This window comes from Cloeon dipterum, chromosome 2, assembly GCF_949628265.1.
Source record: "Cloeon dipterum chromosome 2, ieCloDipt1.1, whole genome shotgun sequence".
Taxonomy (NCBI): domain Eukaryota; kingdom Metazoa; phylum Arthropoda; class Insecta; order Ephemeroptera; family Baetidae; genus Cloeon; species Cloeon dipterum.
In genome coordinates, this window is record NC_088787.1 from 35,066,842 (window position 1) to 35,094,668 (window position 27,827).

A 27,827-nucleotide genomic window follows, 5' to 3' on the forward strand; every position below is an offset into this window, starting at 1 on the left:
TCTTCTCAAAATTTTAAATTTCATTGATTTTAAAATTGATATTAAATTATTTCATTTTAATTTTTAGTCCAATTTTGGCTTTTGCCAGATTTGTTTGAGTATTTATTTATCAATTTCCTCACCGAATTATTCGGAATATGAGAGCGAATCAAATTTTACTCAAAATAAGTCAATACTTAGTGTTCAAAGCCGTCAACAGATGGCACCACCGTATACTTTCAAAATAAATTTAATTTTAATGCGCTTCCGCTGCGATTTCAGACTCAATCGAGCTCCTGTGCATTATTTATTTAATTTGCTTTTTTTTGACGTGCTGAAAACCAAAACCGGTTCAGCCAATCGCCGTAGAATTGTGAAAAACTATTTTTTGAAATAAAAAAAACTTTTCAACCGTTTCTAAGGCGATTGGCTGAACCGATTTTGGTTTTCAGCACGTCAAGAAAAAAGCAAATTAAATAAATAATGCACAGGAGCTCGATTGAGTCTGAAATCGCAGCGGAAGCGCATTAAAATTAAATTTATTTTGAAAGTATACGGTGGCGCCATCTGTTGGCGGCTTTGAACACGAAAAAATGCTAAAATTAAAAATATTTGTGCAGCCAATTAGTCGAATTTCGAACTCTTTCATTTTAATTTTTTGAGGTCTCCCGTTTTTTTTACACTAAAGCTTCTAAATAAAACAGGAAAGCCAAATAAAATTAAAAAAATTAAATTATTTCTTCATTCAAAGTTTTATATTACCATGGCTGGGAATTTCCCGAAACTAATCACATTTGCAGAAAACGATAAAGGAAAGACGCCGGCTTACTCCTTACTCCCTTTCCTTTCCTTTCCGCGATTAATCCGTTAATGCGGTGCACACACACACACAGTATGAAGTTAGTTTCCCTGCAACAGAATATAGCGGAATAGGAAGCCGCGACGAATGAGACATTTTCTCGGAGCGGCTGCTGCTGAATTGGCGCCCGTAATTAAAGTGCAGAGAGAGAGGGAGAGAGCACGGTCGGAATTATTGTTGTAAATCGAGCACGGACCGGGCGGCTTGGCGGCAATTGTCGAGATTGCGCACAATAAGACGTGTATGCGGGCGACAAAGGGCTCCAAATGAACAGCAGTCAACCCTGTCTCGGCTCCAGATGACGCCACGGCCGCCTCACTGACTGACGCAGCGGGGGTTGACACTATGGGGGTCTCCGTTTTCTTTTGTTATTATTTGTCAGATGCATTAATGTGATTTATTTCATGGCGGGAAGCTATTTACCGACAGATAGTAGGACTAACAAAAAATTTCATCAGGCTTGGTGACGATACGAATATGTAATTTCATCTAATTTACCAATTAAGAAAGTTCATAAAGGAAGAGCACTTCTAATAAATTGGAAAAATATATTTTAGGCCAACATAGAAATTAAATTCGTGGTTTCATCTCGATTGATTTTTAGAGTTTTTCTGCGGCTGCAAGATCTAGAAAATTATTTTTCTTTTTAAATGTAATTTTGCGCGAAAGTTTTTACAAAAGCTGATAAGTTTTGACATGTTTTCCTTTATCCAGTTTCCAGGAAAAGCCTTATGAAAAATTGACTCGTATTTTCCAGGAAAACTAAATATGGTACCGCCAAATATAAGATAATCTTAAAAAAAATTAATACAAGCCATTACATTTCTGCTCTAAATTTTCCCCGGACAATGAGCAGGAACTAAAAATGTAAAATTAATTGTAACTGGACATTATTTCAAAAATCAAATTATGGATTTTAAGCCATTTGAACCACTTGGAATCATCTAAAAATGAATCAAATGAGTCTAATCTCGTATAAATTGATTAAAAACCCAACAAACAAGCATAAATTTTTTTTCCTTTCGCGCAGGAATTTTTGTCATGGTTTCATTTTCAGCGTTTTTTTAAGACTAATAAATTTCCTATAATTTTTTCAGTCTGGACGGTTTTTAACAATGCAAAAGTTAATTAGTTCCTTTAAGAAACAGTTAGTTGTCCTCGTTTTGGCTTGTGGAAAATTTCGTATTGGTGGCTACTGTAAGAGGTTTAAAAAGCCCATATTAAATTTAAAATTAACGATTGCGTATGAAAACTTTTTTGTGCTACGTTGCATTTGATTGTTTTTTTTTTAAAGAGATTTTTTCAGAACAAATGCTTACTTTTGACAGTAAACATGTTAATTGGGCAGAAAAGATAACTTGTCAACCGTCAAAATTGCTCCAAACACAGTGTACAAGTAGCAAACAAAACCTTTGACCACTTCAAACAGTGCAAACAAAAGTCCCACTCTCCACTCTCAGCTCTATCACCACACAATTCAGATTTTCACAGTCGTCTTTGGATAGCCGCTGCGATCAAGTCCTTCTTTCAATAGTTCCAGAGGAAATTTCAAACTCTTTTACACAACCGCACTTCGTGAGAAAGATGATAAGCCCTGACGATACGAAACTGAAGAAGAGGCTGGATCCAACTGGCGTAAAAATTTTGTTTCTAAGAACTTAAACTTTATCGTAATTAATTCAATTTCAATTTCACAGACTTACTCTCTCGGCAGTAATCAGAATGGCGCCATCAATCGCAACTCTTTTGACTCATCCAAAGCCGTAATATATTTATTTTGTTACAGTTTTCAATTGCTTTTGTTTAATTTCAATTTGACAGACTTCCTCCACCCAAAATGGACATATTATGAATGGAGGGCCCAAGAAAGATGTCCAGGGATCGCAAACCTGCTCCAAACAAGACACATGTAAGGATTGAGAAATTATTATTACAAGTTTAAAGCAGAGTTTAATTAACAGATTCGCCCTCAAAATACGGGACAAAAGAAACATCATTCGCTTCGAACAGCCGCAGACAGTGATTGAACGGTAAAACTATCTTATAATCTAAGGAATTGTCATTATAAATCAAATTTTTTTAGGATTTCTTCAAGAGTTGTTAACAGCGATGAAAAGGAGAGCCTGCCACAAATATCTGTTACTTGTTTGTACTGACAATGAATTAATATACAAATAAGTTTTAAAATTGCATCCATGGTTATTTTATTTCTAATTCTCTGTAATCATCTATCTAGAAGAGGTAGTTTTGGCTTTGACCCTGGTACATCCTGCAAAAATAGGAAGCCATCAAGATTTTTTCAGTCTGAATGGTTTTTAACAATGCGAAAGTTATTTAGAACCTTTAAGAAACAGTAAGTTGTCCTCGTTTTGACTCGTGGAAAATTTCGTATAAGTGGCTACTGTAAGAAAAGTTTAAAAGCTTTCGATTTATTCCTAATAAATCCTGAATAAAATGAAAATAACAGCTCAATATATAAAAAAACTAACATAACCTTTCACCACTTCAAACAATCCCAATCAAACCCGTTATTTGGGCCGAACCAATGTCTTGTCAACCGTCTAAAACCAACAAAATTGCTTCCAAAAATTATTAATAATAACAAACAAAACCTTTGACCACTTCAAACAGTGCAAACAAAAGTCCCACTCTCCACTCTCAGCTCTATCCCCACACAACTCAGATTTTCACATTCGTCTTTGGATAGCCGCTGCGATCAAGTGATTCTTTCAATAGTTCCAGAGGAAATTTCAAACTCTTTTACACAACCGCAGTTCGTGAGAAAGATGATGAACCCTGACGATAAGAAAATAAAGAAGAGGCTTGACGGAACTGGCGTAAATATTTTGTTTCTAAGAACTTAAAATGCATTGTACTTAATTCAATTTCAATTTCACAGGTTTACTATACCAAAAGTAATCAGAATGGCGCCAACAATCGGAACTCTTTTGACTCATCCAAAGCCGTAATATATTAATTGTGTTACGATTTTAAATTGCTCAAGTTTAATTTCAATTTAACAGACTTCTTACGCCCAAAATGGACACATGAATGGAGGGTCCAAGAAAGATGTCCAGGACATTATTGCGGCTTTGAAGGACATCTTAAATTCATCACTCAGCAACGACGAGTAAGCTTTGGCTCAATTCACGTGCTTTTTAATTTAAAGTTCTGAATTTTCAATTAATTAGGATTAGTGCGGACGTGCTGGAAAATACGGAAGCACGACCCAAAAAATCAAACTCTACGCCAACTCTGCAGAACGATCTGGCAAGTTACGCGAACTCCCTAAACCTCATTGAAAAGGAACTTAAAAAGTAAATATTCAAATAGATTTATGAGTTAAAACGACGCTATCAGTATTTGAAAAAATAGGTTGGTTAAAATGATTACTACGGAAGGGCAGAGCCAGACAACAGAAACGGAAGAAAGGCACGGACCGAAAATGTTGAACCAGTTAGACGCTCCTAAGGTACAAATTTTGTTTCCAACTTTAGCTTCATTTGTAGTAAATTTAACTTCAAACTTCACAGTATCGCTCTCGCAGCAGTAATTCAATCAGCGTCGTCAACAATCTGGATTCTCCTGACCCACCCAAAGACGTAATTTATATTAGTTTTGTTCCAATTAAACTGTTTAAGTTTAATTTCAATTTAACAGGCTTTCTCCAAGCAAAACGGACTGATCAAAGAGAGTCGAAGGACCTTAAAAAGATATCGAGGAATGACAAACCTGCGTGAAATAATTGACGGAGTGAAAATAGATGTAAATGTTAGATTGGAGCCAGTAAACGTAAGACTTGAAATATTATTTTGCTAGAGCTTAAAGCAAGGTTCTAAATTAACAGACTCAACCAAACCAAACTGGAGAAAAGAAACTGAACTCGCTTGAAGAGAAACCAACGGCGATTGAACGGTAAAAGTTCCTTAAAATCTAAATAATTACCAATATTAACCAAATTTTTAATAGTATCTCTTCAGTATTTGTAGCAGCGATGAAATGGGTAGTCTGTTCGAAATAGTTTAATAAAAAAAATGTTTAAAAAATGCATGGATATATTTTATTTCATTTTTAAAATTTACGGTAGCAATTTAAGCAGATCTATAAAACTAACAGAGATATATAGCTTTCGATTTAATCCAATCAAATCCTGAATAAAAAAATATATCAATATGTAAACAACAAACAAAACCTCTGACCGCTTCAAACAATCCAAACAAAACGCGGAATTTGGGCCAGCAAAAATGCTTCAAAAATGTTTATTAATAACCAACAAAACCTTTGACCACTTCAAACAGTGCAAAGAAAAGTCCCACTCTCCACTCTCAGCTCTATCCACACACAACTCAGATTTTCACAGTCGTCTTTGGATAGCCGCTGCGATCAAGTGATTCTTTCAATAGTTCCAGAGGCAATTTCAAACTCTTTTACACAACCGCAGTTCGTGAGAAAGATGATGAACCCTGACGATAAGAAAATAAAGAAGAGGCTGGATCCAACTGGCGTAAAAATTTTGTTTCTAACTTTAACTGCATTGTAATTAATTCAATTCCAATTTCACAGACTTACTCTCTCGGCAGTAATCAGAATGGCGCCATCAATCGGAACTCTTTTGACTCATCCAAAGCCGTAATATATTAATTGTGTTACGATTTTAAATTGCTTTAGTTTAATTTCAATTTGACAGACTTCCTCCGCCCAAAATGGATATATGAATGGAGGGCCCAAGAAAGAAGTCCAGGGATCGCAGACCTGCTCCAAACAAGACACACGTAAGAATTGAGAAATTATTTTTACAAACTTAAAGCAGAGTTAAATTAACAGATTCGCCCTCAAAATACGGGACAAAAGAAACCTTATTCGCTTCGAACAGCCGCCAACAGTGATTGAACGGTAAAAATATCTTATAATCCAAGGAATTGCCATTGTAAATCAAATTTTAATAGGATTTCTTCAAGACTTGTTAGCAGCGATGAAAAGGAGTGGCTGCCACAAATATCTGTTACTTGTTTGTACTGACAATGAATTAATATACAAATAAGTTTTAAAATTGCATCCATGGTTATTTTATTTCTAATTCTCTGTAATCATCTATCTAGAAGAGGTAGTTTTGGCTTTGATCCTGGTACATCCTGCAAAAATAGGAAGCCATCAAGAATTTTTCAGTCTGAATGGTTTTTAACAATGCGAAAGTTAATTAGATCCTTTAAGAAACAGTAAGTCGTCCTCGTTTTGACTCGTGGAAAATTTCGTATTAGTGGCTACTGTAAGAAAAGTTTAAAAACTTTCGATTTATTCCTGATAAATCCTGAATAAAATGAAAATAACAGCTCAATATATAAAAATACTAACATAACCTTTGACAACTTCAAACAATCCCAATCAAACCCGTTATTTGGGCCGAACCAATGTCTTGTCAACCGTCTAAAACCAACAAAATTGCTTCCAAAAATTATTAATAATAACAAACAAAACCTTTGACCACTTCAAACAGTGCAAACAAAAGTCCCACTCTCCACTCTCAGCTCTATCCCCACACAACTCAGATTTTCACATTCGTCTTTGGATAGCCGCTGCGATCAAGTGATTCTTTCAATAGTTCCAGAGGAAATTTCAAACTCTTTTACACAACCGCAGTTCGTGAGAAAGATGATGAACCCTGACGATAAGAAAATAAAGAAGAGGCTTGACGGAACTGGCGTAAATATTTTGTTTCTAAGAACTTAAAATGCATTGTACTTAATTCAATTTCAATTTCACAGGTTTACTATACCAAAAGTAATCAGAATGGCGCAAACAATCGGAACTCTTTTGACTCATCTAAAGCCGTAATATATTAATTGTGTTACGATTTTAAATTGCTCAAGTTTAATTTCAATTTAACAGACTTCTTCCGCCCAAAATGGACACATGAATGGAGGGTCCAAGAAAGATGTCCAGGACATTATTGCGGCTTTGAAGGTCATCTTAAATTCATCACTCAGCAACGACGAGTAAGTTTTGGCTCAATTCACGTGCTTTTTAATTTAAAGTTCTGAATTTTCAATTAATTAGGATTAGTGCGGACGTGCTGGAAAATACGGAAGCACGACCCAAAAAATCAAACTCTACGCCAACTCTGCAGAACGATCTGGCAAGTTACGCGAACTCCCTAAACCTCATTGAAAAGGAACTTAAAAAGTAAATATTCAAATAGATTTATGAGTTAAAACGACGCTATCAGTATTTGAAAAAATAGGTTGGTTAAAATGATTACTACGGAAGGGCAGAGCCAGACAACAGAAACGGAAGAAAGGCACGGACCGAAAATGTTGAACCAGTTAGACGCTCCTAAGGTACAAATTTTGTTTCAAACTTAAGCTTCATTTGTAGTAAATTTAACTTCAAACTTCACAGTATCGCTCTCGCAGCAGTAATTCAATCAGCGTCGTCAACAATCTGGATTCTCCTGACCCACCCAAAGACGTAATATATATTTGTTTTGTTCCTATTAAACTGTTTAAGTTTAATTTCAATTTAACAGGCTTTCTCCAAGCAAAACGAAATGATCAAAGAGAGTCGAAGGACCCTAAAAAGGTATCCAGGAATGACAAACCTGCGTGAAATAATTGACGGAGTGAAAATAGATGTAAATGTTAGATTGGAGCCAGTAAACGTAAGACTTGAAAAACTAATTTTACTATAGCTTAAAGCAAGGTTATAAATTAACAGATTCAACCAAACCAAACTGGAGAAAAGAAACTGAACTCGCTTGAAGAGAAACCAACGGCGATTGAACGGTAAATTTGCATTAAAATCTAAATAAATTCCAATATTAACCAAATTTTTAATAGGATTTCTTCGGCATTTGTAGCAGCAATGAAAAGGATAACCTGTAGCGAATAGTTTAATAAAAAAATTGTTTAAAAAATGCATGGCTATATTTTATTCCAACTTTTAAAAATTTAGGGTAAACATTTAAGCAGATCTATAAAACTAACAGAGATATATAGCTTTCGATTTAATCCTATCAAATCCTGAATAAAAAAAATATATCAATATGTAAACAACAAACAAAACAATATTTGAAAAGTGCGACCACTCGAGGTTGTTTTCATGTTGAATATAATTAAAACCAGGCTTCATCCTCGTTGTTGTGTTTATTTTAGATGTGACATTATTGTATTGTTTGTTATTTGATTGTAATTGTAACTCATGATTAGGACGTACTTGGTGACGTCGAAACTGGTCGAGAAATAAAGAAGACGAATTTCTCTTTAATTTGACAACGAGGATGAAGCCTGGTTTTAATTATATTCAACAAACAAAACCTCTGACCGCTTCAAACAATCCAAACAAAACGCAGAATTTGGGCCAGCAAAATTGCTTCAAAAATGTTTATTAATAACAAACAAAACCTTTGACCACTTCAAACAGTGCAAACAAAAGTCCCACTCTCCGCTATCAGCTCTATCCCCACACAACTCAGATTTTCACATTCGTCTTTGGATAGCCGCTGCGATCAAGTGATTCTTTCAATAGTTCCAGAGGCAATTTCAAACTCTTTTACACAACCGCAGTTCGTGAGAAAGATGATGAGCCCTGACGATAAGAAAATGAAGAAGAGGCTGGATCCAACTGGCGTAAAAATTTTGTTTCTAACTTAAACTGCATTGTAATTAATTCAATTTCAATTTCACAGACTTACTCTCTCGGCAGTAATCAGAATGGCGCCATCAATCGCAACTCTTTTGACTCATCCAAAGCCGTAATATATTTATTTTGTTACAGTTTTAAATTGCTTTAGTTTAATTTCAATTTGACAGACTTCCTCCACCCAAAATGGACATATTATGAATGGAGGGCCCAAGAAAGATGTCCAGGGATCGCAAACCTGCTCAAAACGAGACATACGTAAGAATTGAGAAATTATTTTTACAAACTTAAAGCAGAGTTAAATTAACAGATTCGCCCTCAAAATACGGGACAAAAGAAACCTTATTCGCTTCGAACAGCCGCCAACAGTGATTGAACGGTAAAAATATCTTATAATCTAAGGAATTGCCATTGTAAATCAAATTTTAATAGGATTTCTTCAAGACTTGTTAGCAGCGATGAAAAGGAGAGCCTGCCACAAATATCTGTTACTTGTTTGTACTGACAATGAATTAAAATACAAATAAGTTTTAAAATTGCATCCATGGTGTTTTTTTTTTCAAATTTTCTGTAAACATCTATCTAGAGGAGGTAGTTTTGGCTTTGACCCTGGTACATCCTGAAAAATAGGAAGCCTTTAAGGTTTTGCTAAGGGTTCTTGTTTGTATGATTCATCAGCTCCACGTTGCCAAATTTAGCGCAATTCCCTTCAAAACCAATAAAATCTTAGTAACTTTGGAAGTTAAATCAAAATTTTAATTTCTTTTGGTACATATGCCTTATTTTCTTCAACCAAACAAAATGACGACCTTTGAAACCCAACATAATTAGTTCAAGCGATCCCCACCACTGAAAGAGAATCATAAACCTCCAGACCACTTCCTAGAGAATCACTTTGTGCTTGACTTCCAGAGTTTAACCATGAGAGCTCAACTCGTATTCTTGGCGCTCTTCTGCGGAATGGCCTTTTCATCTAAATTATTCGAAGGGTAACCTTGTAATTTTGTGAAAACCTATATAGCTCTGCATATTCTTCTTTCAAACAGGTACAAACTCATCATGACAATTCCTTTGAGGAAGGGCGACCTGAACAAGTTTGACGATTTCCTCAATGACCCTCAGATCATCTTCTTGAAACATCCTGAAATCGGAAATTCGGCCAAGGTGATGGTGCATCCGTCAAGAGTTGCTGAACTCGAGTCGAGGTTACTCCACGGTGGCGTTGAGACGTTGACCATTTTTGAAGACGTTTCAAAGTATAACCTATTCGGTTAAGGATGATTAATTGCAACCTCGATATTTTAGATATGTCTACCAAAAGAAGCCTAATGCACCTCCCGAAAAGAGAAAGACCAGGCATGAGAGAGTAACGCATGAATCCAACAAATTTAAGCTGCAACACTCGGCCAGAGAGTATAAATGGTTCTACTTTCGGCATTGATGATCCAAAAACTTCTGACCGTGATCAATAATTTGTTACAAACTCTAATCTCCTCGATTTATTTCAATCAAACGCGTCAAAATTTTTATCCACACTGTTCAGAATCTGTAATTTAGACAAACTAAGGGCTTCGCAATAGACTGGCTGCAAATTTAGCAGCCTGGTGGTGGAAATAAAGGTTTGTAACCTCAAAATAATTTCTGTAATCATTTTTTTGTGTAAATATTTAAACAGCCCTGATTACCGTAATTTATATTAAATATTTTAAACATTTCATCTATGAATAATATTGAGGTCGTAAGGTAGGAGCGCGAACGTGCAATATTTTTTGCATGATTTATCGGCGGCGCGTCGTCTGCTTTTTGTGCTCTCCCCGGGCGAGCGTGCTGCTGCTTTGCATCATGCATCACCGCCGATTGACAGCAGCAACAAGATTACGCCTGATTAGCCGCGCTTCATTTCCTTCCCAATGTTTGCGGTTGGAAAGCCTTTCAAAGGCGGAAAACACATCAAAGGGCATTAGCCGCCTCAAACATCGCAGCAAAAAACCGGCACCGCATAAGCTGTCGATAACCCTTCATATTCAGCGATCGATTTTGAAATATTGAGGCCAAAACAGTTAGGCTTTTCACGGCTATTCGGAAAGAGAGAAAAATTATAAGGGTGGCTGACCTGAATCGGCAGAAGGAGCTCCTCCGTTTGGTTGGCACGCCAGATTTTGGCGTTGGGCGGCAGGCTGATGTCGCAGGCCAGGGTATCCAACCGTTCTTCGAGCAGGGTGGGCAAGTGCGCCGGTGGCGCCAGGCTGGCCAACTGTTCCGTGGTCCAAGCGCCACCGCCAATGGTCGAGGGGGCGGGGCTGCTCGAGCTGGTGGTGGCAGCACTGGTTACTTGAGTAGTGGTGCTGGAGGGGAGGCGACTGGTGGTGACGGTGGCGCTGCTTGACGAAACAACCGTGGTGAGGAGGCTTTGAGTGGAGGGGATGGCTGAGGAGGGGAGAGACGCCGTCGGTGGCGCCGCGGGGGGCACGGCCGCCCTCGGGGGCAGCGTTGCGGTGGCGGTGGACGCGGGAGGCGCCGTCGTCGTCGCCACGGGGGTCGACGGCTGGGCCGTCGGAGAGGCGGCCACCGTGGCCGCCAGCAAAAGCGTCAGGAGAATCATCCCTGAAACAGAGATGAGGGGAAATTGAGTATTTTTTGGTGTTTTTAGGGGAGGGTTGGTCAGGAGGAGGGTTTCTGCGTACTTTAGGAAGGATTTAAAGGTCTAAACGTCCTACAATGTTTAAAAAGATATTTGTTTTCAGTTTGAGAAAAATACAGTTAGTGTTTGAAGTAACCAACAGATGGCGCTACCGTATACTTTCGTAATAAACTTAATTTTAAGGCATTTTCGCTGCGATTTTAGACTCAATCCTGCTGCTGTGCATACTTCACTTAATATGCTTTTTTTAACGTGTTGGAAACCAAAATCGGTTCAGCCATACATACGCCGCAGTCGTAAAAAAAATATTTTTTGGAATATAAAATCTTCTCCAACGCTTCTACGGCGATTGGCTTAACCGATTTTGGTTTTCAGCACCTCAAAAGAAAGGAAATTAAGTGAAGAACGCACAGTGGCTGGATATTGAGTCCGAAATCGCATCGCAAGTGCCTTAAAACTAAATTATTAAGAAACTATACGGTGGTGCCATCTGTTGGCGGCTTCAAACACTAAGTTACACACTAAAAATAGTTTTAAAGGTGCTGTCAGTGTGAAATGTTGGGTTAATACCATTTTTACACTTCCCAAAATTGTTTGAAGATCACTATCAAACGATTTCATCGAATTAGTTAATTTACCAGCCTGACAATGAGTTGCTTAAATTTTACGACGAGTGTTTCTTTATTCCTTCCACCACTCTTTTTAATGGGCTGGAGAGGCAATAAGCCAATTTTTTATGACGAAAACCACTCTGAGGCAGAACAAAGAAATGATGAATAAATTGAATGCCGCTTTTCCCCTAACTAAAACTCGGCTCGTAAAAGTTGATTACGCGGAATGGACACCTCTGGGAGGGAAACGAATCCCCGTTTTAGCGGAATATAATTTCAGTTGTGAGCCAGAGTGCCCCGCCGGTTATCTTTTCGGCCTGCTTTGCTGCTTTAATCAACGCTCGCTCGCTCGTTCTCTCGCTCTATTTACTTTAAAAACTCGATCCGCGCGCGCGATGTTTTTCTTTCCGCGCGCAAATTGCATTAGGCGGCGCCGCGCTCTGGATTCAAATTTGAGCTCAAATATTGATTTTGTGCTTTAATTAGATATTAAGCCGAACAAAGCAAAACTTGTATGCGCCGAGAATCTAAAATGGGACACGACACGCCTTCAAAGAAAATTTTCTCGATGAATATGCGACGAGCCGCACCTCGCCAACTCAAAGGAACGGCAGAGGCTGCGCCTGAAATTATTAATGCGACACTTTCTCAAACGTTCCATTGATCTTTTTTTTATTTCTGAGGAATAAAAAGGACACAGGTTGCGATCTGTGTTTGTTCTTGCCGATCAGAAGTCAATATGGCGTCGAAATAATGTATGCTAATAAGGAGACAGTCTGGCGGCCAATCAGAGGCGTCGAAAAAGAGGCGTGCCAGCCTAATAATTTCATTCTCGCGCATTTTGTTACATTTTTCCATTGGCCTGATGTGCCATCTAGTGGTCGATTCGCAAATTACCGGGCTAATCAGCTGTTAGTAAAGAAATAACAACAAAATTATCAGTCAGCTTGCAAAGTTCACCCATTTTGAAGCTGCGCAGTAAACTTGTGTGCATCTTAAGCACGCGCAGTATGTTTAGATCGCTTCTTGATGTCACAGGGAGGCTGAAACTCATCACTGCATGCGTGACCCAAATCAAAAACTTCTGCGCAGTCGTAATTCCCACCGGGGCCCGGGTTGCGATTTATGTTTGGTTGTTGCCGGTCAGAATTCTATATGGCGTCGAATTAATGGAGGCAGATTAGGAGACCTTCCAGCGGCCAATTAGAAGCGCAAAATAGAGGCGTGCCGACCTAATAATTTCATTTCCGCGTATTTTGTTACATTTCCAATAGCCTAATGTGCCATCTAACGGTCGATTCGCCAAATTACAGGGCTAATCAGCTGTTACTAAAGAAATAACAACAAAAATATTCATGCTTTAAAAGAAACCTTTCCAATAAAACGATCAAGCAGTTCATCAAAAACGGAAATTCAAGTTCCTTTCATTGGAGGAGCACTCCTGGGCGTTTTGTTCGAGTTTAATCGGATTTTGTAGCTTCTCCGAGAAGAGACGGCGTGCGGCGCTCTTCAATTATTTTCGGACCCGCCGTTTAATGAGAACCGTGTAGCGCCAGATTAATTTACGGTCCTTCTTTGTTTTCGACGATGGTATCGCGCGTGGAAACGGCCTCTTCGCCCCCGTCTAATTACTTTTATCAGAAAGAGAGAAAGGAGAAGCACCGCGATGAAAGCAGCAGCGGCGCAGCTCCCTCTCTCAAAGCCAAAGCCACCTTCTTTCAGACTAACTCGCACGGAAAACGATGCTAAACCGACTGGAAGGTCTCATTCATTTCACCATATTTTGTATTTTTTTATAAGATGGAGAAACGAACTTGCATGGCTTTTTTATTTGGGATGCGCTGAATTGATATTGAAGAAAAACTTAACTTTTTTGCTACTTTCATTTCTTCAAGTCAGAATTTCTCGTCTTCCCTTTAGAATCGATTCTTCCCGCTATTTCTAAATGCCAAGTTTTCCCGCCTTTTCTCCACTTCTTTAATGCGTTCAATTTTCCCGCCATAATTTAAAAGGGATATTCATATTTCAATTTTATAGATTTTCCGCTTTGATATAAATGTAAAATTAATTTTAGTAGAGTCGGAAAATTACTGGAAATTTCATGGCGCTGATAAAATTACTTTAAACGTACAGCAAAGGTCTTACGCCGGATTATTTCGAGAGCTGCGGGTCTAATTCGACGATATGCAAATGTGAGCCGGGCTGAAATTCCACATTGCGTGCTAATTTTGAAGGCAAACACGGGAAAGATGTCGGACTAGCTAAATGCACTCTGTGACAACAAATCCTAATTTACTGCACGGCAAAACGTAGGCACGGACGCAACCCAAGAAGATTAGATTATCCGCACAAAGGACTAAAAGGGAAGTGTGTAATATCGTATACAAGGAAAATTCGTTTTAACTGCGGAAATAGACTGTTAAAAACTAAAAAGTCCGGTAATTATTGATAATCCAACACAATTTAAAATAGTTTTCTTAATTTTATCCTCAAAATATTAAAATAAGGGGCAGAAATATTTATCCAAAGCATTTTAATGATTTTTCCAGACAGATCTAGAGGAAATTTAAATATTAAGCAATATAATTGCTTTTTGGTTCAACAATATCTTTCCTTTTGGGTGTATTTCCATAAGAAAGGGATCTATTTTCGCTTGGCGGAGGACCACGAGTGTTTTAATTGGCTAGCAGTGATGTGTATAGCGCCGCCGACCAATCAGAACACCTGTAGTCCTCCGCGGCGCGAAAATAGATCTCTTTTCTACACCAAATTACTCGCTGATCACTCTAATGACGGAAAATTCCCCTTGTAGGATCAATTGTTCTGCTTTCCATTGTCTGCCTGTTTGTTTTTTACAATTTTCTCCCCTGATTTTTCACGTCCCCGGGGTTGTTAAAGTGGTTGCGGCGGGGTGTTGCGCGTCGGCGGCGGTATTATCGGCGCAGGGCAAAAGGCAAAGTGGCTGCGGCGTGTGTGTGTGCGTGAGCGGAGGAAAACACTCGAGGAAATTGTTCGACACAGCGCGCGCCGCGTGTGTGACGCCGCCTGCCCGCCTGCCTGCTGCATCCGGCCGAATTTGCACGCTCCACTTTGACAGGTGCGCCTTGCCAACTTCAAAGAGCAGCAGCAGCCCGGCCGACAACAAAAAGGACGACACACACACCGTAAACACACACAAAGAGGGAGGAGCAAGAAAAAGATAGACAGAGACCAGTCAAAATTAGGTTATCTTTTGTCAGAGGCTTTTAAGCGAGTTTAATAATAAATAGTTTTTACCTCTGACAATCGTAGAAATTATTAATATGACATAAAGTCATTTTTCTGGGATGATTTTGGAATATAAAAACTTTATTTTGGGTATTAATATTTTTTTTAAAAAAAAATAAAGGTTCTCGAACGGCCAGTAGAAATTTTCAGACGAATTTTGTGCAAAAAAGTTAATTTCAAAAAAATCTGCTCAGTAAGAATTTTAATGAGGCCAAAAACAAACTCCTTTCAAAAATCTGCAATTTTTGAAAAAATAAAAAACAAATTTCAAGACTCAAAAGTACTATTTTTTATCTTCTGACAATTTAATTTTCATAATTTTTCTCACCCCGGAAGCAATTAATTTCCTTTCCTCAAAAAAGAGGGCGTAACCGGTAAAATTCGAAAAATGGATTTTCGGGCCACTTCTGGTCAGAAGTACATGAAAAAATGGTCAATTTTATGAAATATAATTTTTTTAAATAAAAGAAATTCCTATCAATCCCCTTTAGAGCAGTTCTAAGAAGGGATATCAAATCTTTGCTCTCATAATTCCAAGAAAGTTAATCAAAGGCCTCCGTCTTGGCTCTCCTCCTCGCTTGTCAAAAGTCATACTGTCGCTGCTCCGCCTGCCCGTCATTAATTAAAGAGTAATTAGGTCAAGACACATTCCATCCGCGACAGTCCGACTGGACACATTTTCTCTCTGCGGTCACGACAGTCGCAGAGAGCGGGCGAACTTTGTCGCCGCGGAGCCTTGCTCGTCGTTAATTACGGCGCTGCTCGGCCTCGGCACACTCCGCCCAAACAGGAGATAAAAGGTGAATCATTCATGCGACCTGCCACCACTAACAACCGTCTTAATGCAATTTCCGACAACCCTCCTCGCAGCTGCATTACATTATTATTTTCGCTCCGGGACACACGTCTCACGTGACCTGGAAAAGAAATTTATCCTTCTGATCTCAACGAATTAATTTCTCTCTTGGTTTCAAGACGTACTTTTACATTCCAATCGATTCCTGAGGGTCGAAATTGGTGGGGTCAATTATTTTTCTGATGGATAAAAAATTGTTTTGTGTCGTGCGAGCAGAGGCGCAAAGCAAATCGCATGTCTTGTGGCTTGAATCATTTGGCCGCTACTACGCATGCGTCACCCCTCTGACGTCACAGCCATGTTACGTGCAGCTGAAAGAGCAGGCGACGGCAGAGACATCTGCACAATACATACCCAGCAAGAGCAGTTCGAGCAGTCACGTGACTCAATCCCGCCATCTCATTGGCTAAAAGCAGGCACGTGAATTTCTTGCTTCTCCCTCCTCTTGTAATACCCCCACTCTGAGGAGTGTGACATGCGCAGTAGAGTGCGTACCCATACCACTGCTTGGAGGGAGTGGAGGGGAAGCAAGAAAGATGCGCGCCTGCTCTTGGCCAATGAGATGGCGGGATTGAGTCACGTGACTGTTTCAACTGCTCTTGCTGGGTATGCGCAGAAGTCTCTGCCGTCGCGTGCTCTCTCAGCTGCCAAGCATGGCTGTGACGTCAGAGGGGAGACGCTTACGCAGTAGTGGCCAAAAAATTCAAGCGTTTTGCGCGCCAAAGCAACGTGCGTTTTACTTTGCGCCATTGTCGCACGTCAAAAAACGTTTTTCAATCAGGAAAATTATTTATCCCACCTACTTTGACCCTCAGGAATCGATTGGAATGTTAAAAATTTAGTTTCAGAGGTTTTTTAGATCATGAAAGACTGCTTCTTAATTTTAAATTTGACTTAATTCCCAATAAATATTTTGATCCTTTGACAGCAGATATTCAGTGTAAAATCCACAGTTGATATCGATTTCCCCCTTCCCCTGCTAATTGCCTGAATACAATTTTGAACTGACACGAAATTCGGAGCAACAATGCCATAAAATTAAGTTGGAAATATAACAAAAAGCGAAAAGGCACATGCATGTGCGAGTGCGAATCTGCCTGCCTGCCTGCCTGCCGCCGCCGCCGACGACGACGACAAAGGGCACTTAATTTGGGCCTGAGCGAGCGCGCACTTGACGGCGGCGCAAATCCCGGGCGAGAGGGAGAGAGAGAGAGCAGAGCCAATTCCTCCGAATCGAAGCGGGTCCATTGTTCGGCTTTAAATTAAACGCCGCAGCACACGCGCTGTTTACCCGCGACAATGCCTCGCCGCACCACTACCACTCACTCACTCGCTCAATGCGCACCGTTCCTTTGATTTTGGGACCTGAACATGAGATCCAAAAGCTCAACAGACTTGTTGACTGAATTTGTGTACATAAAATGGAGTTTTACCGGCACGCAACCAGCACCAAAGTTGTTCAAATCAGTGGAGAGGGTGAAATCCTCTCAACTTTGTCTGCTTTTAGACATTTCTGGAGGAAAAATGTAATTTTTTTAACTTAAAAAGTTCATTTTGTAGGAAAAAAACAAAAGATAAGAAAGTTTTCGATACTTTAGTTTAAGTAGGGAGTTGAATGGGGTGGAAATGATCATTTTTTGTACCGTAATTTTTTTAAATAGCCTTTTTCTCGGGCTCCAAGGTGCCTCCCTTTTCCAGGGTACTCGCTTTTCGACAATGATTGATTTGCCGCTCCAACTCGGACGAAACTTGAATGAAAATTGATTGTTCTGTGCGCCCGTGGAGTGCGGGGCAGCGACGAGACGGCGGAGAGAGCACTTACGAGCGATTAATTGACCTGCCTTTGACTTGCAAATCGGCTGCTGAAGGTGCAAAACGTTAATGGAGACTTCATCAGCGTGTCCGACACGGCGCAGAGCAATATTTCACTCGCCGGCTGGCTGGAAGGCTGGCTGGCTGGCGGAGTAATAAATATTCATTGTGACGCGCCTTGGCGTCTCCGAATCCGAAGAAGCGGGTGCGCGCGTCAAAGGCTCTCTTTTTTAATAAAGACTCGGCAGAGGCGGCGGCGGCGCCCGCGATTGAAATTCGGGCCACGCATCCCGAGATCCAATTTTGGCGCGATTTTGATGAGAGTAAAAAGCTGACAGCGCATCAAACTCGCGTTAGCCCCCAGCCTGGAGCTTTTGTTTGCCCGAATTCCTTCCTTTCCGCATTTTATTGCGCTTTCCGACCGGTCACAAACCGCAGTTTGAATTAAAGAAATGGTTTTATGCTGAATATAAAATATTCTTCAGAGTGTAAGAAATTTATAGAGCTGAAGGAGGCAAGTTAAACGTTAAATTGACTTCAGATTTTGATTTTTTGGGGTGGAAAACATAAGAAGGAAGGTCTAATTTAATAATTAACCATAAATCACCCCCTGGGAATGAGGGTTGATTTAAAAAAAACCCTCAAAAATAAAAACTATTCAAAAGAGATGGCTGAAAAATGCGAGAAACTAATTTAATTGCAATTTTAAGGCGAAAATTCAAATTTAACATTTTTTCTGGTTAAATTTATTTCCCAACTAAGAGCAAATTTTATTTTTTTCCTCTTGCAGAATAATTTGAAATTGGAGCAACAAAAACTCGATTTTAGCGAGCTAATTAAAATTACGTCCATCCTGCGTCGCGATTTTCCCCTTTTTATTTTCAATTTCACACACAGGCTCTCTTTCATCACGAGCCTTTTTAATGCGATAACAGCAGAGACGCGAGTGTCGCGTTGCCGAAAGGCCTTTTGTCATGCACACCGGCCGGACAAACGGGGAAATCAGAGATCCGGCCGGCCGGCCGGCGCGCTCGCTCGCTATCACTCATTAGAGCCAAAAGCAGCAGCCTCCGCGCACTCCGCACCGCTGCGATATCCGGCAAAAGCACACAGCCCACTGACGATCGCACAGAGTGAGAGAATCAGCAGTCGTCCCGTCGCATTCCAAATTCGCATGGAGGTGCTAAACTCGATTAACACACATGCCGAAATCACTTCGACGCGCACTAAAAGCTGAATTTTCATTCACCAAGAGTAAAAGTGACATTATTTTCGTGAATAGAGCCACCAAAAGAATTAATTATTTATATGTACTGAACAAAAAGACTAGTTAAGCCATTTTTATTCATTTCCCGCGTTTTTTCACTTGCCACGCCTCGTTTTCTATTTTCCTGAAAACCATGTTCTTTGTCAAATTTTAAAAAAATAACCCTAATTGAATGTTTGATTTTACATGAATAAAAATTCCAATTCACCAATTTTGTGCTTAAAGCCACCAACAGATGGCGCCACCGTTCATTTACAAACTGTTGCTAATTTTTTGTGCGGCAAAATTATTTTTAAAGTTTCTACCTACTTTGGTTTTCAGCAAGTCAAATGCAATATATTTAAATGCCAAGAATGTGCACAGCACCGAAGAAAAATCTAAAATTTCCATTCAATTATATTAAAAATTCGAACTATCCGGTGGCGCCATCTAATGACGGATCAAAAGACCAAGGAATTTCCCTGTAAGGAATGTAGCTTTCAATTAAAAATAAGGTCCTTGGGATTTGCTGTTGACATTAAGAGAGGGTGTAATGGAAATTTCAAAAGCAAGGGCGTGGTTCTCAAGAATTTAAAAAGGGGCGTGGCAGAAAATACATTTTAGATCGTCATTGACGAAGATTCTGAGCACACCAATCGATTCTTGAGGGTCAAATTAGGTAAAGAGGACATTTTTCCGGCCAAAAAGTCCAGCGCGACGTGTGAACTTTTTTCCCGCCAAAACAATTTGAAAGCGAGAAGTGCGCAATTGCGCATGCGTGAGAGCTGGTTTGCGCACTTGCAGAGAAACCGCCTGTACGAATGGCTTCTTTGGCAGATCCAGCCAGTTCTGACGCATACGCACTTCTCGCAAATACGTTCGTCCTGTTATGGCGGGAAAAAGTTCGCACGTCGTGCTGCACTTTTTCGTCGCAATCCACTTTACCTAATTTGACCCTTAACAATCGACTGGTGTGCTCAGAAATTTCGTCAAAAACGGTTTTATCCATGAAAATGGAATATAAATTAATTTTTTACCGACAAATCCCTTTGCGAAAATTTCAAAATTAAACTTGCTTTGATATTCCTTTTCATTTACGCTATTTCTGATATTAATGCACTTTTACAGACCTTCCCAAATGTCAAATTAATTATGTTTGCCGATGATCTGGTCCTGCTCTCAAACTGCTTGGAGGAGTTAAAAAATTTCATGGCCAGCTTAATTGACTACTTAGCGGAAAAAGAGCTCAAATTAAATTTTTCAAAATGCAACATACTCAAGTTTAGAAACAAGGGTAGAGGGAGGCTGAAGCAAACTGACAAATTAGTAGTGAGAAATGAGGTCGTCGATTTCGTCACCGAATTTACCTATTTAGGAGTAACGTTTCAGTCTTCCGGAATTTCTTTTTCTAAACATATTGAGAAAAAAGTGAGAGCTTCAATTCTAGCCACCTCCAAACTAAACTCTCTCCCCAGATCATCAGTCAGCACTGCTTTGAAACTTTTCAATCTTGCAATAGCTCCAATCGCAAGTTACGGAATAGAGGCGATTTGGCCATTTTTAAATCTCAAAGACTTTAATAAATTAGAATCCTCCAAATCAAGATTTCTAAAAAGAGCTCTTTCCGTATCCAAATTAATGAAATCCAGGCTGACATATAAATTAGCAGACACCGATTTTTTTGTAAAAGAGTTGATAACAAGATTTTCACTGCCGGAGACTGACTCATTTAAAAAGTTCATGGCTAACCAGGATTTTAAGGCCTCCGAAATCGACCCGGGGTTTTTCGTCACCCCCGCCATGGTCAACCAAAATTGGAAGGGAGCCATGTTTATTAACAGACATATGTTCACGAGACACGCTTGTCACGGTTTTCACTATTTGATCTGTAATAAATTGACCTATCACTCCTGCGCGAGTGAGGACTGCGAGTGCAAATTCTGTGATATTAAACAAATTAACTTTTACCATTTTTTTGAATGTGTTAAGAACAATCTGACGTTGTGCCAAGCCGCCAAAGCAAAAACGAGCATTGATATGTGATTTAATTACTCTATATTTTATGTCTGTTGTACACCTTTTGGTGTTTAATAAATATTTCATTCATTCATTTGATATTCCTTAACTTTTAAGTGAGCCGATCAATTATCCAATCACTGCAAAATTTCCAGAAGCAGAATAAATATTTTCCTTTCTTTAAAAGTATCAAGCGCGATATCTTCCAAGTTTGCATGGCATCTTGCTCGGCTCGGTCAAAGAGACACGTCGTCTGCGGCGGAAAAACATCAATTTTCCGTCTCTTTTGCAAGCTTGCTTTATTATTTCAGAGCGCCCTCGACGTTTTGACGCGTTGCCAACCGCTTTTTCCGCATCTCGCAAATAGAATTTTGGCCCGAGAGGCCAATTAGGGCTGGCCATTATCGAAATTAATGCATATTTATCATTTTGTTGTGTGTGTGTCGTGTTGGAAAAAGCATGTAGCCGCCGCTCCCCGCGACGCCGCCTCTGCGTATTGATTTGCGCTAGAGTGCCCGAATGGCAGAAAAGCGCAAAGGTTTTTATCGAAATTGCGTTCGCCTGGAAAAGCAAAGATGTATAAGAAAGTGCTCCTGAAAGGGAAAAGGGAACCGCCAAATGCTGACACACGTAAACATACACTACACATTTAATGTGCCTCCCTGCAACAGTTGAGGAAATTTAGGATTTCGGGGGAAAATGGTCATGGTAAAGAAAACTTTGTTCATTTTTTGGTAAACACAAGCAAGATGGCGAATTTTAGGAAATTTTTGTGGAGATTGAGCCATTTAAAAATTGTTGGTTCAAGCCTGATTGATTCTATACCAAATGGCGGGAAAGTTTCAAACGTAAAATGAAATTGGCTTGGAAAATTTATCATGAAAATAGCATCAGCACAATGGATTTTTTGTTGTTATTTCTCTAATGACAGCTGATTAGCCCGGTAATTGGCGAATCGACCGTTAGATGGCACGTCAAGCAAATGTAAATGAAACAAAATACGCGGGAATGTAATTATTAGGTCGGCACGCCTCTTTTTCGACGCTTCTGATTGGCCGCTGGACTCTCTCCGACAAATTTACGGTTTTAAAAGTCAGAATTGCAAAAAGACCTTCCCTGATGACCTCCTTTATTAACTGAAGGGTTTGAGGGGTGCTTTTTTGCCCTCCAACCCAAATTACCATGTTATTAGACCCCTTAGAAAAAAAGTAAAAGTTATTTTTCCACCGGAATTTTCCAATTTTTCTCGCCAATGAAAGCCCAGAATACAGCTAGGTATAGTTTCCCGATTTAGAACATGTTTTTTATCCATTAGAGTCGCAGGAGTTGATGAAACGGGGCCGAGAGAGATCGAGAACATCAATCTGCTGATGAGGCTTTTCTCGGCATTGTATTTGCGGCACTGAATTCCATCTCGAGATGACTTTTCTCTCTCTCTCACTCACTCTCCGTGCTCTCAGCGAGCGAAACTTGTCGGTGTGGGTGCTGGGAATGGGAAACTCGTTTCCTCGGCGGCCGGCGCGTCGCACTCTGGCAAAATAAATAATTCGAGGCCGAGTGGACGCTCGATTGGCCTCTGATTACTCCGGCCTGCAAATCCCGGGCCAAGTTTGCGCTCTTTCCGCCGCTCGCTCGCTCGCTCCTAGCAAACTTCGCCTCAAAAGGAAAAGCGGCGACTCAGCTGAATTCCTCTGCCAAAGACAACTCTCGGGGTCTCGGCAATCGGCAAGACGGACGAACGAACGAACGGACACTGGCCGGAGCGGCAATATCTGCGCTCAGCACTAACATAAATAATATAGAGTCCGTTCTCGATGTTTGTGTTTGCAGTAATGAAAAATTCTTATTCTCGAGGGGAAAATTTTATTTAAAGTGGAAATTCCTGATTTATGAAAGCCGGAATTTTATTTTTGACAGTGCTAATCGATTCCTGTGGATCGAATTAGGTTAAAGAGTAAAAAACAAGTAAAAAATCGTTACTTTGGCGGGTTTTTGGTTTGAAAATAGCCAGCGACCAATCAGAGACGGGGGCGTTTCTCTGATTGGTCAGATCGAGACAGCAGCGCCACAGCGACAGCCAGCACAATTATAAGCGAAGAGGAGATTTAGAGGAAAACGCCCCATTCTGATTGGTCGCTGGCTAAGTTCAAACCGAAAACCCGCCAAAGTAACGGTTTTTATGATTAAGCCGATCTTCAGAACGTTTTATCGAATTAACAACTAAACGATTAGGCTGCCTAACCTAATTTAATTTAAAACTCTGGAAGCGATTGGAAGAGTAAAAAATTGAATTACAGAGCGTCCATATTTTTTTTATTTTTCTGAAAATTTAATTCGTCTTGGTGGAAAAATGTATCAAGGAAAAAATCTAATCCAAGATTTTGAGACATTCGACCTTTAAAAATCCGTCCTTAGCGAATAAACAAGTTAATTTCGCCGCAGAATTCGCGCTTTGGGCGAATTCTGAGAGGCCAGATTGGAAATTAGGCGGGAATGTCCGCGGGCGAGGAAAACGACGCGTCCAAGACGGCTGGCTGGCTCATTTCCGGCTTTTTTCCCCGCGATAATAAAGGGAGGCCCGCTTTTTATTTGCTCAATCAGAGCCTTTTCAGCGTCTCTCGGGTGTCGCCCCGGCCCTTCGCCTTCTGATTTATCGCGCGCGTGCCCCACGCACTCTCTCGAACGTCTATTTACGCGGCCCGTTTGGAGAAAATCGAAAAATAATTCCACCTTTTTCTTATTTACAGCTGGAATTCTTTATCTTTTAAAGAGAAAAAAAATCACTCGAACGAGAATTTGATAAATTTACTATTCCTCTGCAACTTTTCCAAAGTTTTGATCCGGAATGAATTTGTTTACACTGTCAAACTTGGTTCGCAGCGTCAAAAAAAATGCGTGGATGAAAAGATAGAATTGAGCGGATTTTGATCGAGGCGGAGAGAAAATCCATCAGGCGCGGATTACGCCAGAAACCACCTGAGAGAGGCAAAGAAAGCGGGAAACTCGGCGGCACAATGCACAAACTTCGGCACACAAAAATTCAATCAAATCTGCGCCTTGCTCCTAATTGGCTTTTTTTAATAAGATTTCGGGGAGAACCGATTCTTTCTCTGCAAATTGAAAGATTAGAAGGACGCTGACGGCCGCTGGTTGCGCAAATAAAATCAATAGGCTAGAAAACACCAAATATATTAATTTGTTTCGATAATTTTGTTTCAAACTTCAAACTGGCGAAATTTATCAAAATTTAAACAATTAAATTGGTTTTTAAGAAAAATTTAAAGATTTGGTCATTTTCTACTTAAATATGAGACTAATTCCATTTTGTTAAATTAAAAAAATTTAAAACAAGAGAAAATTAGGTAAAAAATCATTTTTACGCAATTAATAATTTATTAATGAACCGAAATTTCCCAGATAATTAGTTTAAAAGCGGTCGGCCACGATTCCAGGCACGAATGAGTAATTGTTGCGAATGGCGCATTATGTTTTAACATGCGCCGGGCGTGTCGGACGGAAACTTGTCGGGCTGCTGTGGAACACTATGGGGTCGAGAAAAATTTGCCCGCCGTCTTGTTTGGCAAATCTAATTTGGAATATCTTGCGCCTGACCACGTTCCCTGCTCGCTCGCTCGCTCGCTCTCGCAACGACATTTCGACATATTCATTCCGAGCGCGTCTTTTCCTCCTTCGCGTCGCATCGGCCCAGAATAAATTCGCCCTTCAGATAGCCACCCTGCCAACCAGCCGGCTCTGTCGCCCGCCCATGTCAAATCCGCCCCGAGAAAGACTTTATTTGTATTCATTCCAGTTGCCACTTCACCGCGTTTTAATGCCCCAATTCCAATCGAATAAATGACAAAAATACTAGGAAATTCTCAAATATTTATAAATAAAATGTTATTAAAATGGAAAACAACTAACTCTTGGTTAATCCAGCAGCAGATAAATTAGCTAATTTAAGCGAAATTTTGGTTACAAGTATCGTAACAAGTCAAATTTGGATTTTTAGGGCCTGGATTACTAATGTCAACATTTCTACTCAAGCGGGTTGCTTATTTTTTTGAAGATCCGCAGGCTATGAACGCTTCACTCTCAGTTAGATTCTAGCACCTTTAACTTCTAGAATAGCTGAAATTCAAAAAATCCTGACGCCCTGAAGAAACGAAAAAATGCAATTTTTCTTCCGATTTATATTTTTTTCCTCTTCTCTGGGCTAAAATCACAATGAGGAAAATATGTACATTAATTATACCGCTTTATATTAAATTTAATTCTGAATTTTGACGGAAAATTTTAAAAGAGAACTTGAAATTGAAGAAAAAATGAGAATATTTCAGTAAAATTGGCCATAATGATTCATTCTCGTGCAAATTTTCAATGCTTTAAATTAGTTAATTCAATTTGAAAGCTAATTTTAATTTACGAAATTCTGCTTCCATTTAGAGCCTAAAAGAGCAGAGAATTTTCCTCAAAAGTTACGTATTTTCGGACTGATCGTTAAGGAAAGATCAATTTTTAAAATCAAAACGAAGCTGAAGTTGACATTGTTGCTGGCAGTAATGATTTTTCTTCAACAATGCCTCAGTCAAGATCGATTGTTTGTCATTTAAAAACGTTCCAGTTCGAGATCGACATGAGTTTTTTCACGCGGCTGTTGCTTCTGAGTCTGGTCTTGGGCCGCGGCTGGGCCGACGGCACCGACACGTGCCACGACGAGCGCTACGACAAATATCCCAACCACGTCATGTGCCTCGAGCCGAAAAGCTGCCCCGAAAAGGAACTCATGGGTATGGCCAAACCTTGTTAAAAAAATTCTTTGCTATAAAATTTAAAATTAATTAATTAATTTCAGTCGCTGAGACCGATCGGCAGGACCAACAGGCTGTGCTGCACGCTTTGAACACGTTTCGCTCGGTGATTGCGTCAGGTCGCACCGCTGTTTACCACCCTGCCGCCAATATGCGCCAACTGGTGAGTTAAATCCTAATCAAAGTGATTTTTTTATTTTAAAAAAACGATATTGCGTAAAAAGTTAATCCTAACCGTGCCCCAAAATGCATTTTTAATTTTACCGGTTACGCCCTCTTTTTTGAGCAAAGGAAATTAATTATTGCTTCTGGGGTGAGAAAAATTATGAAAATTTATAAGAGAAGATAAAAATTGTGCTTTTCCGAAAGGGGTGCGTTTTTGGCCTCATTAAAATTCACCAGTTGAAAGTAGCGTCAAAAAATGCCTATATTCTGAAAGCTAATTAAATTTCCAGTTTTTCCTATTGAGCAAATTTTTCTCTTAATTACTAATGCCGCTCAAAATTCGTCTGAAAATTTCAACTGGCCTTTAAAATATTTTGGGAAAATTATAATACCCAAAATTAAATTAATTTATCTGGAAATCATACGGGGATTAATTTCCAAATTTCAGACGTGGGATGACGAGCTGGCAGCCGTGGCGCAGAGACTGGCCGAGCAGTGCTCACTAAAGGCCGATTACAACATTTCCATTGGTTAGAGGCGAGAACCAAAATTTAATAAACTTATTTCTGATTTTGTTTGTCCAACAGATCGATTTCCCGTTGGCAAAGTAATTGTTTCTGAAGAACAGTACCCGATGAGCTGGGAAATGGAGTCGCCGCCGCATTTGATGAATTTGACCCAGCTCCTGTTTTCGCACGCCTTCGACTACAGCTACTTAATCAAAGACATCCCCCACTGGCGATCCACCCCCACCGGAGACGACTTTTCACAAGTTTAAATTTAAAAAAATAATAATTCCATTAATAATTCAAAATTTCAGCTCATCTGGGCCGAATCGCATCTGGTCGGATGTGGATTTTCCCTATTTGTGGATGACGGGAGTGGAGTTCGCATGCTCGCCTGCCTCTTCGGACCAAAGTAAACATTGTTTTTAAATCATTTTAGCTCCAATTTTATTTTTAACTAGAGGAAACGTGGTGAACGCGAGTGTTTACGTGGAGGGAGAGCCCCACTGCGGCGTTTCCTCCAAAAACTACAAGGGGCTGTGCACCAAGAAGGCGGTCAACCGGGCTTTCGAGCCCATCCCCTGCAAAAACGCAAACTTCTCCGCCAAATACGGCGTCATGTGCGAGCCTGGCGACCACTACCCCCAGTGGGTGGCTTCTGGTAATTTGATTCAATCAGTTTTAACCTAAAATCGCTGACTGATTTTGTTATTAGGTCTGCTGTACGAACGGATGCCGTGCGACGAGCGTTTCTGGCGCAAAATGTACTACTTCACCCTCACTGCGGTGCTGACCACCCTTCTGGCGTCGATGCTCGGCTCCCTCTTTTATTACTACCAGAAAAAACTGTTCATCGTTTGAAAATACAAAGCAAACCCACAGAATAAAACAAATACTTAATTTTTAATTACAGAAAATAAACAGGATCTATATTTTGTTCGTATCATTTCTTGTTAAAGAGGATTAATACTTCAAAATGATTGTTGCGAATACATGAACTGATCCCTTAGGATTCAGTTAGAGCCATAAATTGATTTAAGTAGAACTGTAATTTTTTTAGAAACGTGGCTGGAGTCTAGCGATGCAAATTTTGGAGAGAATTGGAAAATTTGAATACAAATTAATAATTGTTACGACCACCTCAATTGCAACAATCGACATTCGCCCATTTTAGGACCTTTGTTTACCATGACCAACAATTCAGAAACAGATAAATCCTTTCATTTGTCTCTCTTGGTTTGTTTTGAAAGAAAACCATGAGCGTTTTACCACGGTTCATGCTTCTGAGCCTGGTCATGAGCAGCGGATTGGCTGATAAGAAAGACGGGAATGAGACGTGCCAGGACGAGCGGTACGCTAAATACCCCAACCACGTCATGTGCCTCGAGCAGAGATCCTGCCCTGGAAAGGATCTAAAGAGTAG

At 39.8% G+C, this 27,827-nt stretch overlaps 3 protein-coding genes across 3 annotated transcripts in view; 2 read left to right on the forward strand and 1 right to left on the reverse strand.

Moving 5' to 3' along the window:
- wry (weary) overlaps positions 1–27,827 on the reverse strand; it is a 372,986-nt gene that overhangs the window by 331,262 nt on the left and 13,897 nt on the right. Inside the window, exon 2 of the mRNA XM_065479078.1 lies at positions 10,587–11,077. Within this exon, the coding sequence (XP_065335150.1) occupies positions 10,587–11,075 (489 nt within the window). The 5' untranslated portion in view covers positions 11,076–11,077. The remainder of the gene's footprint in view (positions 1–10,586; positions 11,078–27,827) is intronic.
- LOC135935780 (CRISP/Allergen/PR-1-like) lies at positions 25,559–26,676 on the forward strand. Its single transcript, XM_065478338.1, has 4 exons — positions 25,559–25,712; positions 25,778–25,896; positions 26,347–26,428; positions 26,486–26,676. Exons 1-4 carry the CDS (start codon positions 25,559–25,561, stop codon positions 26,674–26,676), a joined length of 546 nt encoding a protein of 181 aa, XP_065334410.1.
- Positions 26,722–27,278, forward strand: LOC135937074 (uncharacterized). Its single transcript, XM_065480154.1, has 3 exons — positions 26,722–26,816; positions 26,866–27,065; positions 27,120–27,278. Exons 1-3 carry the CDS (start codon positions 26,791–26,793, stop codon positions 27,263–27,265), a joined length of 372 nt encoding a protein of 123 aa, XP_065336226.1. The 5' UTR covers positions 26,722–26,790; the 3' UTR covers positions 27,266–27,278.

Bases quoted from the DNA above. Each gene is read 5' to 3' on its own strand.
- LOC135935780 (XM_065478338.1), top strand. From the start codon at position 25,559: ATGAGTTTTTTCACGCGGCTGTTGCTTCTGAGTCTGGTCTTGGGCCGC. The intron at 25,897-26,346 runs GTGAGTTAAATC...TCCAAATTTCAG, and splicing joins CCGCCAATATGCGCCAACTG to ACGTGGGATGACGAGCTGGC. The intron at 26,429-26,485 runs GTTAGAGGCGAG...TTTGTCCAACAG, and splicing joins CGATTACAACATTTCCATTG to ATCGATTTCCCGTTGGCAAA.
- LOC135937074 (XM_065480154.1), top strand. From the start codon at position 26,791: ATGCTCGCCTGCCTCTTCGGACCAAA. The intron at 26,817-26,865 runs GTAAACATTGTT...ATTTTTAACTAG, and splicing joins GCCTGCCTCTTCGGACCAAA to AGGAAACGTGGTGAACGCGA. The intron at 27,066-27,119 runs GTAATTTGATTC...TTTTGTTATTAG, and splicing joins CCCCCAGTGGGTGGCTTCTG to GTCTGCTGTACGAACGGATG.